Raw genomic sequence first — 14,609 nt, forward strand, 5'->3', positions numbered from 1 at the left:
ACCACCACCATCAATTCCAAGTATTCCTTTTGACTTGAAATTTACATTTGCATTCGCATGAACTGGGGTAGACACTCCATATTCATGCGCCATCTTGAAATATGTTAGCCGGTAAGGGACATACAGGACAAACTGCTCCGCCTTTCGCGTTTTCGCTGTCCCATGATAAACTCCCAGCTGCTGCTAATGCTGCTGATGGGTATCGTAGCTTCCCGGCCCCGGCAAGTTCGAAGAAGGAAACGTGGAGGACCACACGTATTCAAAATCCAAATTTCAGGAACAGGAAGCTTCTTCTTCGCCCAGAAAAATAAAAAGGATATTGAAAAGAGCAAGAGACCGACGTTTTGAAGCATGAAGGCTACCTTAGCTGTAATACGTACTTTGAACTGCGTGGTGCGAGAGAGTTGATTGCGATATATGATCTCAACGCTAGATGGGAGAAATTCTTACACATTGGACCTTTAACACCCACTGTTGCCCCACAGATGCCTGGAAACCTGTGTAAACAGAAGGGTGAAATGCTTATGGTTGCATGGTTCACACTGTCAAGGTCAGAGTGAAGACTTAGACACAAACACACATAGACAGATAAATACAAAACAAAACAGTGTGAGGCCTACCTAATTAAATTAGGGTAGTCCATCCTCTGAGTGCATTAATTCCCGAGTTCAAGAGTTCAGGGCTTAATGTTATAAAGTCAGTTAGTAAAATGTACACTGGAAATGTGAGGCAGGCAGTATGGTATTTTGCATGTAGGCCTACTGTACTGACATTATAGACAGAGGGTACATAATGATGTCTATTTATGTTGCTTATGTGAAAAAGGCACGAGTTCACATCTTATAGATAAACAGGTGTGTGTGTGTGGTGCATATCCACATGGCCCATATGTCTGTATGTCAGGAGACAGCTAGTTGGCATGAGGCGTGACAGGACATGATATTGGCTGAGGGGACTATATGTTTGAGGAGTGAGCTCCAGGAATGGACATCTACACCAGTAGGGCATGCTGGTCTGTGGGTCATACAACCGTACAAGGGCATAGTAGAGGCAGAGGACCATCATACCAGTCCTGCACATGCACACATATCTATGTGGGTGTGTGCTTGGGAGGAGTGACAGGGTAGTAGTGCCAGCTGGGCAGTTTAATAATAGTGCAGAGGGGAGCATTGCAACTGCAAGGGACTCTAGGAACACATGACCGCCAGTCCGATAGTAATTCACAGCGCATTTCTCTCAGCTTTGTGATGATTGACGAGACAAGAGAGGATGATGATTAAGCTGATTTGTCTTAAAGGGCTGTATCTGAGCTGTCTGCTTTTAATCATGGGAGGCTGGTAGAAGCAAAGTGAGTGTGCTGTTAAGGGCAATGTTACAGGTATGTCAGGATGTTACAGGTGATACAGGGACGATTAACTGAGGAGTATTGAGTCTGTGGGGAATTGGGGCGAGCAGGCGTGCTGGGACAGTGGGGCAGTGGGCTGAGTGTAGTGGGTGAAACGTGACGGGGATCAGACTGGCAGGATTAAAGAGCACTTGACTAACTTCACAACCGAGAGAAAAGATGAAGAACCGAGGAGGAGGATGCAGGAACAGCTGACCATTAAAGAAGGACAATCACACTATACACCCCCCCACCCTCCCCCCCACAATACATACACACTCATGCAGATATATTAATACGTGCACACTTAGGCAAGTGAACACTTTTGCTAGTGTGCACACATACAATATACACAAACATAAACTATGGTAGTGATTTAAATTGGAGGATAATCTCATGTGCAAAGTGGCTCTTTCACCTCACGTAATCTCAGTTTGGATTAAAATGGATTATTGGATTACACAGGCCTCGCAATGGGGGGGACAGACAGACAGAGACAGAAAAAGATGGAAAACTGAAGCTGGGAAAATATAGGAAGAGTGTATTCAATTTCAATATTGTATTATATTATTATAAAAAGCATTTGACAGTGTAATCAAACTTGATGACATCTTTATAAGAAGTCCAAATTGTTTCACTTAATTTAAGGTCAAGTGAAATATCCATGACACAATTATAATGGTGTCATGACAGCCAATGCAAAATCCAACCACTTTTGACAGTTTAATGTAATGTTAACACATAAAGTTTCTTTAACTTTGATAATTAGGCCTGCTGTGACATATTTATGGCAGGTAATATTGGCTTCATGTCAAGTTGTCATAACACAAACATCTCAAACAATGCTAACTTTGCATTAAAAGTGTCATAATGTATCAAATGACATTTAGTCATAACATTCATAAAGACTTGTTCATGACATGTGTCATGCCACGGTTATGACAGTGTCATGTCAGTCTTATGCAGACCCCATTCAAGTAAAGTGTTACCTATACTGGGATCGAAAAAAAACAACTCTCTTTGCATTTCTTTTTAACCAATCACAATCGTCTTGGGCGGCGCTGTTCTGGATACAGCGACGGTGCCTCTGCAAAATAGTCTGGGTGGAACATTTGCACCCCGCAGAAGAAAACGCCACATTAAATTAAGTCAACTGTTCACACTATATAGTAACGTGAGCTATTTAAATTAGCTGGACCAGTGAATCGCTGGGTGTTCATAGCAATCCCCACCATCAGTCCCAAAACGTTGCAGTACTTTGTTAGATAGTAAATGCAGTAAACATATTCTTTGTAAATATTTACAATCAAAAATTAAGCAGGCCTTCATTATTGCACGATTAAAATTTCCATACATTTTCAGCGTGTAGCTTGCTAGTTCTAAGGTTAAGGTTGTTTCCTGTAGTGAAGGAATTTTGAGAACGGCAACAAACACACAGAGCGGTTATCTGAGGTCCTGTATATGTACTTCTGCTGATCCAGACTAAAGCTAAGCTAACCGGCTGCTGGCTGTAGTCATAAAAGTAGTTTCAGCAAGAAAGTGACATTAAGAATCAGAAATAAAGGAGAGGAACAGACAGACATGGTAGATTGAGAGCCAAGTTTTAGCATTGGCTCCATAGCATGGACTTGACTAGTGGAGTAGAGGGAGAGGTGTGTTCTCATTGAGGCACATGGACAGACGCAGTGGAGATGAAATTAGGGCATTCTTTATAGCTGAGTAGAGCAGTTGAGCTGGCAACAGAAGTAGGCTAAATAATCGTCCATATCATTAAATGGTCTCTTGTTTATTTGGGGGCAAGAGGGGGAACAGGAATGTCCATGTGACTAAAACATGCTAATAAGTTGTCCCACTAACCTTGAAAAGAAAGAAAGAACTTAACTTGTAGCGGGTCAATTCTCATGTTTCTATTCTTTTTACAATTTTTTTTTTTTACTTCATTTTCAAATCTTTCTTTGATTTTGCATCACTTCCACATTACCCTCTATCTCTTTGATTCTCTTTTGGTAACCCAAAACCTTTCCTCTGTCTCCTCAGCTCCACAGCAGGCCTGGGGTCAGTTTGAAAAGGCCAGCACACGCAATCCCTGTGAGCCCTCATGCCTCTGCAGGGACATATGTTGTTCAGGCTCTGTTCATAGATGAAAAGGGGATTCCAGTGGGGGTCACATGCTCCCTGCGGGGCTATAGAGAAGGCCGTCCATTTCATGGATGACAAGCCATACATGGTTTCCTTTGTGTGGGATGCATGTGCAGATTTCTATTGCATTGTGCAGCTCTTCTGTTAAAGGCAACCTGTGCACAATGTGTGCCTTTTCATGTTTGGTTTCACATGTGCAGGTATTTATGTGTGTGTGTGTGTGTGTGTGTGTGTGTGTGTGTGTGTGTGTGTGTGTGTGTGTGTGTGTGTGTGTGTGTGTGTGTGTGTGTGTGTGTGTGTGTGAAAGATAGAGAGAGAGAGACAGAGAGAGAAAGAGAGAGAAAAGATAAATGAATGTTTGTTCTTGGTCCTCAAGACTTGTAAGTGAAATGCACTAGCAGGCTAAAGTGTTCCATGAGAATAATGTGAATGAAACATTATTATTGAAGTTTTACTTAAAATATATGAGCCATATTAATAAATTATAATCAATAGACACTCACACACACACACCTGCAGGCCGTGGTCCAGAGGCCTGTGTTGCACAGCTGAGATTGGAAGTGACTTTGGACACTCTGTATTGTTCCATCACAAGACTGGTTTGCCTTGAAGCTGATAATGTCTGTGACTTGTCAGTGGGATTTTTTACGACCTTGTGTATGTGTGTGAAAATGAGAGAGGGAGAGTAAGAAAAAAAGAGAAGGGAGGATAGAAGAAGATGAAGATTAGTCAGCCCCTGCCCTTAAGAGCTGAAGTCCCTGAGGAACTGTACATCCGTTTCCATCACAACCAGAACTGGGAAACCACCTCTCCTGTCCTCAGAGAGGTTTCATCACGCTTCACTGAGGTGAACCAGGTCGGGAACGAATCCCGACATAAATAGACCAACAAGTAAACAGGCTGACAGACAGACACACTGACTGATGGACAAAGTTTCTAGTTTCTAGTTCTAGTTTCTGAAGTCTCTTAAGGCTCAGTTAAGACAGGCCATGTGTAAACAAATGGTTTGCAGTGGTTGAAAGATGCAGATAAAACAGGGTTAAAATGAGATCATGTGTAAATGTGGGTTCTTGGTGCTCTACATAGCAATTAGAGAGAGATGGAGAGACAAAGAGAAAAGAGTGAGTGATAGATCTCACAAGGCGATCATCATACACCGGGTGTGTATGTGTGTGTGTGTGTGTGTGTGTGTGTGTGTGTGTGTGTGTGTGTGTGTGTGTGTGTGTGTGTGTGTGTGTCTGCGTGCATCAGGGGGGTGAGCAGGTTCAACAGGTCCCATGTTGGGAGGCTTGCGAGTGTTCAGGTGCTAGAATCCTATATCGGAGCCAGTGCTGACCATGGATCTATATCAAGAGCCGGCTAGGATTTCAGCCCCAGGGGGTGATGGAGGATTATTCTGACAAAGACGGGTTCTGGCCAGCCTGAAATAACTGATCCAAACTTGCTCTGACTTTCGCACACTAATGAAGAACAGAGGGAGGAGAGGGAAAGACGAAGGGAGATGCACCGCCTGCCCCTGAGATTTCCTTCCTGTCAGGAAGTTAAAAGAAGTGCTGTGAAACAGGAGAGTGTGTCAAGGGAGCATTCTGGGAAGCAGTGGAGAAAAGGCAAATGTCAGCACGTCAGATTCTACAGCTCCGGGCACAGACCTTGCATTACTGATCCTTGTACACCAAGGCAAACTTTGGGACATTAATGCATAACCCATCAGTTATGGACAGAAATATTTTATGTACAGGGTGATGTGAGCATTGTGGTCTCTTTGACAATGAAAACAGAGAAAAATGGTTGGAGCCATGACGCTTTCCCCAGGGAGGACACTGTAATGAACAGACCGTCCTTAGTGTCTGGGGAGCAGCTATAAGTGAACCTGCAGCTATGCAAAGTAACTGTAACTCTGTAGCTTGTGTTAATTCATCAGCACAAAGCTGTCAAAGCTCAGGCAGCAGTTTCTAATTTCAGACCCCTCTCTTACATAGCCTAGTGTGTGTTTGTGTGTGTGTGTGTGTGTGTGTGTGTGTGTGTATGTGAGTGTGTGTGTGTGTGTGTGTGTGTGTGTGTGTGTGTGTGTGTGTGTGCGTGTGTGTGTGTCTAGGTGAATATAAAGTGTACGTGTGTGTGTACTTGTGCATAGGTGTTTTTAAAAGGTGTACTCCGTGGCCGTGTTGGCTCAGTGGGTGGAGCAGGCGCACATGTAATTAGAGGTTTATGTCTTGACGCAGAAGTCCAGGGCTTGAATCAGACCTGTGACAATTTCCTGCATGTCTCCCCCCCCTCTCTCTCCCCTTTCTCACCTAGCTGTCCTGTCAAATAAAGACAGAAAAGCCCAAAAATGATCTTTAAAAAAAATCAAAGGTGTACTCTGTGTGTATATATGAGATCAATCAAGACATGATGTGCTTCTCTTACATAACTGAGAATGATGTGTGAATGTGAATGAAGTGTATCCAAGTGGAGAGTACGCAAAAGGACAGTATCACTTTACTATAGGTTGGGAAGTTAGGAATCTTATACAATATAGTTATAGTACATTATTTCATCAAATACATACTTAAATAATGTATTATCCTTAAGAATACAGGTACCCTTAAATCATTAGTTGAATAATTGGGGATTACTTGTTGGATTACAGGTGTAACCAAATGTTTGTTGAAGATATTTCAAATTTACAGAAAGTTATCAGATCAAGTTAAGCCGCAGATCTGGTGTACATGATGGATATTATTTGCATAGAAGAAGCAAGCTCTGCAGTGTTATAGACAAACTGTATCAAAGACATCTTTGTACAGACCAAATTATTTGTCTTTCTAGCTGCCAAGCAACATGCAGTATTTTAGGAATAGTGTTTTTGTTGTCTCTCAGACTCTAAAATTCAGCAAGTTGTAGCTGAAGTGCAGTTTTTGATCTAAATAGGAAACACTTGTTGACAGTCCATTCAGCAAACATACATAACATTTTTGAAGCAAAATGTTATGAAAGGAGCACTCCAGTGATTTAACACATCAAATAGTTTATTTGTCATGGGAAGTCATCTGATAAAAACAGTTGTATGTATGTGTGTGTATATATATATATATATATATATATATATATATAGCCTCTCTTTATTTTGCAGGAAAGAACTGTCATTGCTACATCAATGTCCCGGGTGTCATTAACAGACAAGACAAATATTATGATACTTAATTTGGGTGAAGTCGCAGGCAATCACTGGTGCCTGTCTCTCTGACAGTGGTGTGGATTTCCAATTACCCCACATATTAAAAGTGTTCTAATAATGTGGCTCTACAGAGGTAAACATATATGTTAGATTCACATATTAAACTTATTTGAGCAATATTCCTTTTTGTTTGATGACATTTTAAAAACCTTTCAACATTAAATGTAACAAGATCTGGCAGTCAAGAAGAAGTGGGAGTAGAGTGAAGGGTGTTCCCAGGTGGAATGGGAGTTAGTTAGTCTTTGCCCCTCCATCCTATTTATACATTGCATTACACAGGACTATATTGTGGAAGCACATGATGGCCCGAGACAATGTCACGACACATCTTTGTTCTGTGAATTCAGTTAACATTTTCTTGTTCTCTTGGTGTCATTTGTAATAATAATAATGTAGCTGATTGTTCTTTCAGAAAGCCTAATGTGATTAAGGACAACCATATACAGATAAACAGAGGTTAGCCGAGGGCATCGCATCATGTGTGGCAAACACAATTCATCTGCTTCATGCAGGTTTGAAAACACTTTCTTTGCAAATAATAAGTTGAGCTCTGCTATCATTCAAGGCAAGATTTGTGGTTCTAATAAAACCTTTGATTGGTCTGCCATCTAGTGGTTCCACGAAGGGCTGCATTTAAGTTCCAGATGGACCATAGCCAATGAGTCAAAGAAATACACTTAGAAGCAAAGAAAGTGTAACTGAAACCAGAGTAAACAACACAGATCATTAGATGGGGGGGAGGGGGGGGGGGTGATTAATGTGAAATAAGAAATGTAAACGTAAAACAGTATAAAATGACTGTGATTACTTTCAATTTTATGCTAATAAAATTGGTTTTGTATCCAAACAATTAAGCTAAATGTTGTTTCCCATTAACCCTTTAACAAAGTTAACTGCTAAATGAAAAAAAGACACTACCATTGTCAAATAACAATGCACTATTGCTTATCTTTTGTTTTTGTAGATATTTAGAGTATTCACATTTGCCAACAGATTTAATTCATTTCAGATTTCATTTCAATGCTGGCTTGAATACAGATTGATGACAGTGCTTAGAGTTTGTTAAACAGGACAATGTTAAAGCCATTAAGGCTTTCTATCAGAGGCAACAATTGGTGTTAAAGTGGCATGATTGAATTAACACATTTACTGAAGGTCAGGGCCTAAGCTACTCATTTCACGTCTTTGTTGTTTTCCAATTTGGGTGGCATTTTAGAATACTTTTAGGCCAACAAATAAATATACAAGAGATTTCATTTGTGACAGTGTGGAAAGGGATTTGAAACAAATTATATATATATATATATATATATATATATATATATATATATATATATATATATATATAATTTGCATATGTATGAAAGAGAGATAAAGAGTGCGAGAGAGAGAGAGAGAGAGAGAGAGGAGAGAGAGAGAGAGAGAGAGACTTCCTTTTGGGTTTCTGAGTTTGGGGGTGGGAGGGGCACTTATAGCAAATTAACAATTGCATGTTTTGAGGCTGATATTTGTATTTCGCTTGACCTATGGAGAGTCCTTCTGAGCTGTCAGCAAATTATTAAAAGCAATCTAAATTAGGCATAAATTAGTGAATTCTGTTTTAATTAGAAAAAAGCAGGCTGGAAAATACCATAGCTCTCTAACTTCGAGGTAACCTATAGGACTCTGCTCGGGTCTCTTTCTGTCTCCTCTCTGTTTTAGTACCAAAATATTGCCAAATGGGTCCCTTCAGGACAGCAGAGGGGGTAGCCTCATCTGCTGACTTCGGTGACCCGTGTGGGAAATTTAATAAAAGGAACTTAAACAACAACATATTAAACAAATACAAATGTGTTGGTTACTTTTGGCTGCATTATGGCAATCAGGCCATAACCTTTCAATTTGTAACTACGCTATCTCTGTCTTGTGTCCTCTAAGTTTGTGCTTCATTCATGGTTCCTATCCGTTATATAAAGTCGCTTCCTCTGTCCTACTTCTCCTTTAAGCGCCGAAAAAACCCGGCCATGACGTCAGCAGTAAAACCTGCTCCGACTGGGTGTCTGTCGGAAAGTGAAGTGTGTTTGGCGTGCTAGGTGTCGGAGTTTTCCCCGTGTTGTCTGTCTTTTGTTGAGTGTTATTATCGTTTTTTTTAACTCCACTTGCCAGATTTTACATACTTATTTAGAAACCCAGTACTGTAGACGATTTATGGGATGTTTTAGAAAAGTTCCCGAAGTGCTCTTTGAGGTACCGGTGGACGGCGGACACCACCGGAGATGGATAAGCTAACCGATAGCTGAGTTGTTAGCCGAGAATCACAGCTCAAGAATACGATTAATACTAGCATGCTAACAGCTAGCTAATTTAGCTTTGCTAACCTTTAACGTCAGAACTACTGCCGGTTATTTCTCGGGCCTGGCTGCTTCCCCGTGAATAGTTCGTCAGAGGCCAGCTAACCCAGGAAGAAGACTCTGTCTACATTTAAAGGAAAAAGACATACGTGTTGTTGAGAGGTGGCTGTTGTTCGTCTCTCAGCCCAAACCAAGCATGCTGTCCAACGCACAGAACCAGCCACTGTTTCCCAACCCGGCGGGGCAGCAGAACCCGGCCGGGCAGCAGAATACTACGGGCCAGTTCCTTCCCTTCCACGCAAGACCCTCCTTACAGATCAAAAAGAATGCCATTACAGATGACTACAAGGTAACCAGCCAGGTGCTGGGGCTGGGCATCAATGGCAAGGTGCTTGAAATCTTCCAGAAGAAGACTGGAGACAAGTATGCGCTGAAGGTAAGTTATATTTAGGAAGGAAACTGTTCAGAAAGCAAGAATGTTAAGTCAGTGTAGACCTGATGCATAGCCATGAGATCTGGATACCCTATTTTCAAGTAGCGTACTTCTACTGGAAGTTGTGTGGCCAACTGTGGGTTTAGACCAAACTATCTCAACTCAGGCTACACACCTTTTGAGGGTCACACAATATTAATAAAAAGACCTGAAAATCTCATTTGACTAACTGATAAGTGGATGGACTGAAAATTAATCATTAATGGTTTAATAGATAAAAATGCCCCCCAAAAGTCACTGTTTCTAGTTTTTTTTAATGTGAATATTTGTCAGTTTTCCTAGTCTTCTAATATCTTAAATCGAATACCTTTTGGGTTGTTGGTCGCTCAAAACGAGCAAACTGAAGACATCACCTGCAGCTCTTGGAAAATGTGATTGGCATTTTCTGACGTTTTATAGACTGACTGAATAGATTAACGGAGTAAATAATTATTTGCAGATAAAAAGATTCTCTGATAATGTATTGCCCTGTGAGTGTCATGATAGTATGGGTCTACTACACCCACCTTTTTAGTTTATATCATCACTGGCCATGATTACTTTACCAAAAAAGCAACCAGATGTTTGCTGATCAGTTATTAGCAGGTGATTTAAACACCTGAAATAGGATAAAGGGGTTTGTAATATTTCAAGTTTAGACAAAGCTACTTGATTATTTTATATGCACAAATGTATTAATTTATGATAGAAATGCCCCCCATCTCAGCTGTGATGTGTTTGGATTTTAACGATTCTGATTCAGATTCTGCTTATCGATTCCTGTTCTTAAAGGTGCACTATGAGTTCCTGCATGGTTTCAGCGCGATTTCATTTTTGTCTCAAATCGTAGGCATTTCTCCTTCATCCGCTAGCTGCCTGCCCCCTGAATACACTGTGAAAAAGCAGTAAACGTCAAACAAACACTAGGGGCACAGGCTGTGCAACAAAATACAACAAACCAAATTCCAGCCAATCACCGACAAGATGGTTGGGGGCGGGGGTCGGGGTTAGTGACAGTAAAGGCCATTTTATAGTCGTGCGTAAAATCGCCGGACCCTACGCGGTAGCCTGACACGCACCTCTCGAAAAATTTAACTACACGTCGCAGCGACGCACGTCGGTCGGCCGTGGCTTGGTAGCGTTGCATTTCCCCCGGCTCATTTCCTGGTTCTCCTTCTCCATAATCAACATGAAATCAAGGAGACAGTTACCTTTTCCTGCTACAGATTTCCCACATTGGTCAGAAAACACAGGGGAGACACTTTGTTTCTCTCACTATGACTCTATAGTCGCTACTCGCTCCAAAGCTAATTGCCGTCACTCTCTCACTTCTCCCTCGCTCTATCACCCACTCCCACACACACACACACACACACATGCTGGCTCAACGCACACACCAGCGCGCAAGTATAAACATCAGGCCACTTATGGCGCTTTTCCATTACATGGTACCTACTCGCCTCGACTCTAATCGCCTTTTTTGGTTTTCCATTACGAAAACAATTACCTGGTACCTGCTAACAGATACTTTTTTTTAGTACCACCTCAGTCGAGGTTCCAAGCGAGCTGAGGCGAGCCGAGAAGGTGACGTGAAAACCTGGCTACTGACTGGTCGGAAAGAATCGTCACTGCATTGCTAGCGACAGACGGCATTTTTAAATAGTTTAGCCAGTGGTGTTTTTTTGCTGCCGGAGGCTCCACGCAGAGCTTTCTCCGTAGCATACAAGTGGCCTGATGAGCGAGGGAGAAGTGAGAGAGTGCCGGCGATTATCTCCGCAGCGAGTAGTGACTCTAGAGTCATATAGTGAGAGAAACAAAGTGTCTGCCCTTTTCTTTCTGACCACGGTGGGGAATCTGGAGCAGTAAACGTTAACTATCTCTTTGATTTCATGTTGTTTACGGAGAAGGAGAACCAGGAAATGAGTCGGGGGGGAATGCAATGCTACCAAGCCACGCCCACAGCAGTCGCTATGACGACCAGCCACGCTGAGGCGGTACTAAAATCTGCAATGGAAAAGGGACGCACAGTGCGGCGAGTCGAGCAGGTACCATGTAATGGAAAAAGGCCATTACTTAGGCTACTGCGAGAGCTCTGCGTGGAGCCTCCGCACAACTGTAAAACGGCCTTCAGTCATGACGGTTACGGAAACGTGAAGGGAGGGGCGAGCTTGCTCTGTTTTGTTTGGTATTTATTGGAACGTTAACAGAAGTGACGTCATGCAGGAACTCATAGTGCACCTTTTTAAAGCTATAGTACGCAACTATTGGGTTACTAGGAAGCCATTGCCAAATGAGTTGATACATAGCTATCAGCTAAACAAAACTCTCTCAGTATTTCTCAGTATGGCTATGTTTAGAAGTGTTGTCCGTTCCCACGCAGAAGTTCGAGACATTACAGTGTCAGGAATTACAACTAGAAAATCCCTTTCTGTATCGGTCAATGATTGATAAAGGACAAACGTCACAAACGCTATCCACACACGGTTGACCGAAACAAGATCCAGTGAAGCCACATATTGCTGTAAGTCAATTCAGTTATTTCTGTATTATTATAGAAGGGATCATAGTGTCAGACTGATGTCGTGAAGTGGCGTATGTATGACACGCCAATTTGTATGCTGTTATTGGCGTGTTATGAAGACGCACAGTCGCTTTTCAGCGTGTTTATCAACGCCGTTTGGCCTCCATTGACTTACATTACCTTGCGTTTGCGTGTGAATTGATGCCGTAGCGAGTAGTATAAAAGGTCGAAAATCCGCGTCGGGGTGGTGGATGGGTAAAACGCAGGACTTTCACCCAGGAGACCGGGGATCGCGTCCCGCGTGTGTTGTTTCCTTACCACGTTCTTCTTTTCCTAATCCCAACCGTTTTTTCTTTTCCCCCGCGTGTGACGTTAAAACCAACCGTAGCCTCGCGAAAACACGCCACGTGGCTTTAGAAAGTGGCGTGTATGTTTACGCGAAGTAATGGTGTCACGTTGGTAGTGTGAAGTTTGTTAAAATAGGCACTGCACAAAATCTTCCCCAAGTGAATCACAACCTGGGAACATCCTGTGTGGTGGTTCAAACTGAAATCCAGTCTAAATAACCGTGTCACCACTTGCTGCACTCAAGCATGTCTATTAAACATGAACACACACGCTCAAACGCAAACCTGTTTGATGTTGTGATGTCTTCTATATTGGTAAGCCATGTATAATTGGTATTAAACATAGAAAGTCAACATTACAGAAGTCTATATCAAGTAAGCCAGTGAGCCATCACTACAAAAAAATTATAGTGGTGTTATCTCTTGCTGCTTACCTACTGTAAATTATGAATGTATTTTAAAGTGACATGACTAATTCCCTGTTCAGAGTGACCACATCACATGATCAAACCTGAGTCAGGAGCCTATCTGAATGGGTCAACGCAGGGCATGACCCGCCTCTCAACCTAGATTGGATGTGCGTTTGATGCTGCCTGGCTATGCTGATGGTGGAGAGAGTATGCATATGGTCATAAGGAGGCTCAATTTAACTTTTATCGAATGAATATTCAATGCCTTTCAATGTGGTTGTCTAGTTTATCAAATATTATCAAACTACACTGCAGACTCGAGTGTCTGCTAACAGTGACAACCAGAGTCAGCTGACTTACATGAATTGGTCCAATTCAGGTTGAATATGTCCATAGTAGAATATTGCTTACATTGTTGTATTAGGCATTTTCACTCCATTTGAAATTGCAGAATTTTTTTTTGTTGGATAAATTAATATTATGTAAGAACTTTTATTAAATGTAGCCTATTCCTTAAAATGAAACGTGTGGATGTAATTATTTTATGGTAGAAATATCTATTTTTAATTATTACAGTACACTCTTAATATTTAGAATTATTAAATCCCAAAATTGAATTAAAATGCATGTACAGTGTTTCAATGGCATGATTTCCTCAATCGGGTCGCTGCTTGGTAAACCTTGATTTAGATCACAAAGGCACTGGGAGTTCAGGGATACTTGTAAGAAGAGGAAGTTGCATTCATTTAACTTGTATTTTTGAGTGGTTTTAATACTTGATCTGCATTCTCTCATTTTTATAAATACAAGAATCACTTTGAGCTCTACTTAAATAGCGAGACTGCTTACTAGGGCTGAGCGATATGGAGAAAATCAAATATCACGATATTTTGGACCAAATACCTCTATCGATACCGCAATGATATTTTAGTGTTGACTATTGGTGCTTTCACAAAAATAGTTACGCAATGAGATTTTTGATAATCATCATTAATGTGGATATAATGACTAAGTGGGTAAAGGCAAATAATAGAACAGTTACAACAGTCTGGTAAGTTCAGAACATTACATCACTTTACTGTAATGCAGCCTTTAAAACCAGGAAAAGACAACACTTATGTCATATTGCAATATCCAAAATCTAAGACGATATCTAGTCTCATATCACGATATCGATATATTTCCCAGCTCTACTGCACTGCTTACATCATGTTTTGTTGCCAGCCATCGCTACTGCCTCACAGAGTAAGAAAGGTGACTTAATGTGGGAAAATGTCATGATCTATCATATCTACAGGAGGATATTGGGGAATGCAAAAGAATGTGGAGTAAATATTTTGGTGTTTGAGCTACTGGACAGATGGCATCAGTGACCTCCCTTTCTCATGTCAAAACTGGAAATAGACTCTATATGTCAGATAACTTTATGACACGCACACACACGCACGCACACGCACTCTAAAGGCCACTAGTGATGTGATTGTAATATACTATTCTTCCTTGAACACAATTACTCTTATAGCTCCTGAAACTTGTTGCACTTCGGAGGTGACCTGTAATGCGCTATAGCTTCATTGATATCTTGTCATGCTGGTGTAAGACAGCTGTAACAAAACTGTAGACCCTGAGAAAAATTGATTGATGCCTCCACTTAATGACATAATGTCCTTGTTGGTCCCGTCACTGACGTCAGCTGAGTCAGCCCCATCTTATCTACTGTATTCATTAGGTTTGCAGTAGATGCCAGGACCAGGAACCTGCCAGCCTGGCCCAAGGTGACATCACC

The 14,609-nt window shown here is 41.5% G+C and overlaps 1 protein-coding gene across 1 annotated transcript in view; it reads left to right on the top strand.

Annotated features, from left to right (window-relative positions):
* Positions 1-8,764: 8,764 nt before the first annotated feature.
* Positions 8,765-14,609, top strand: part of mapkapk2a (MAPK activated protein kinase 2a) — a 38,867-nt gene continuing 33,022 nt past the window's right edge. The window contains exon 1 of the mRNA XM_039797311.1: positions 8,765-9,509. Within this exon, the coding sequence (XP_039653245.1) occupies positions 9,270-9,509 (240 nt within the window). The 5' untranslated portion in view covers positions 8,765-9,269. The remainder of the gene's footprint in view (positions 9,510-14,609) is intronic.

The sequence above is a fragment of the Perca fluviatilis genome, chromosome 4 (genome assembly GCF_010015445.1).
Source record: "Perca fluviatilis chromosome 4, GENO_Pfluv_1.0, whole genome shotgun sequence".
NCBI classification, from domain to species: domain Eukaryota; kingdom Metazoa; phylum Chordata; class Actinopteri; order Perciformes; family Percidae; genus Perca; species Perca fluviatilis.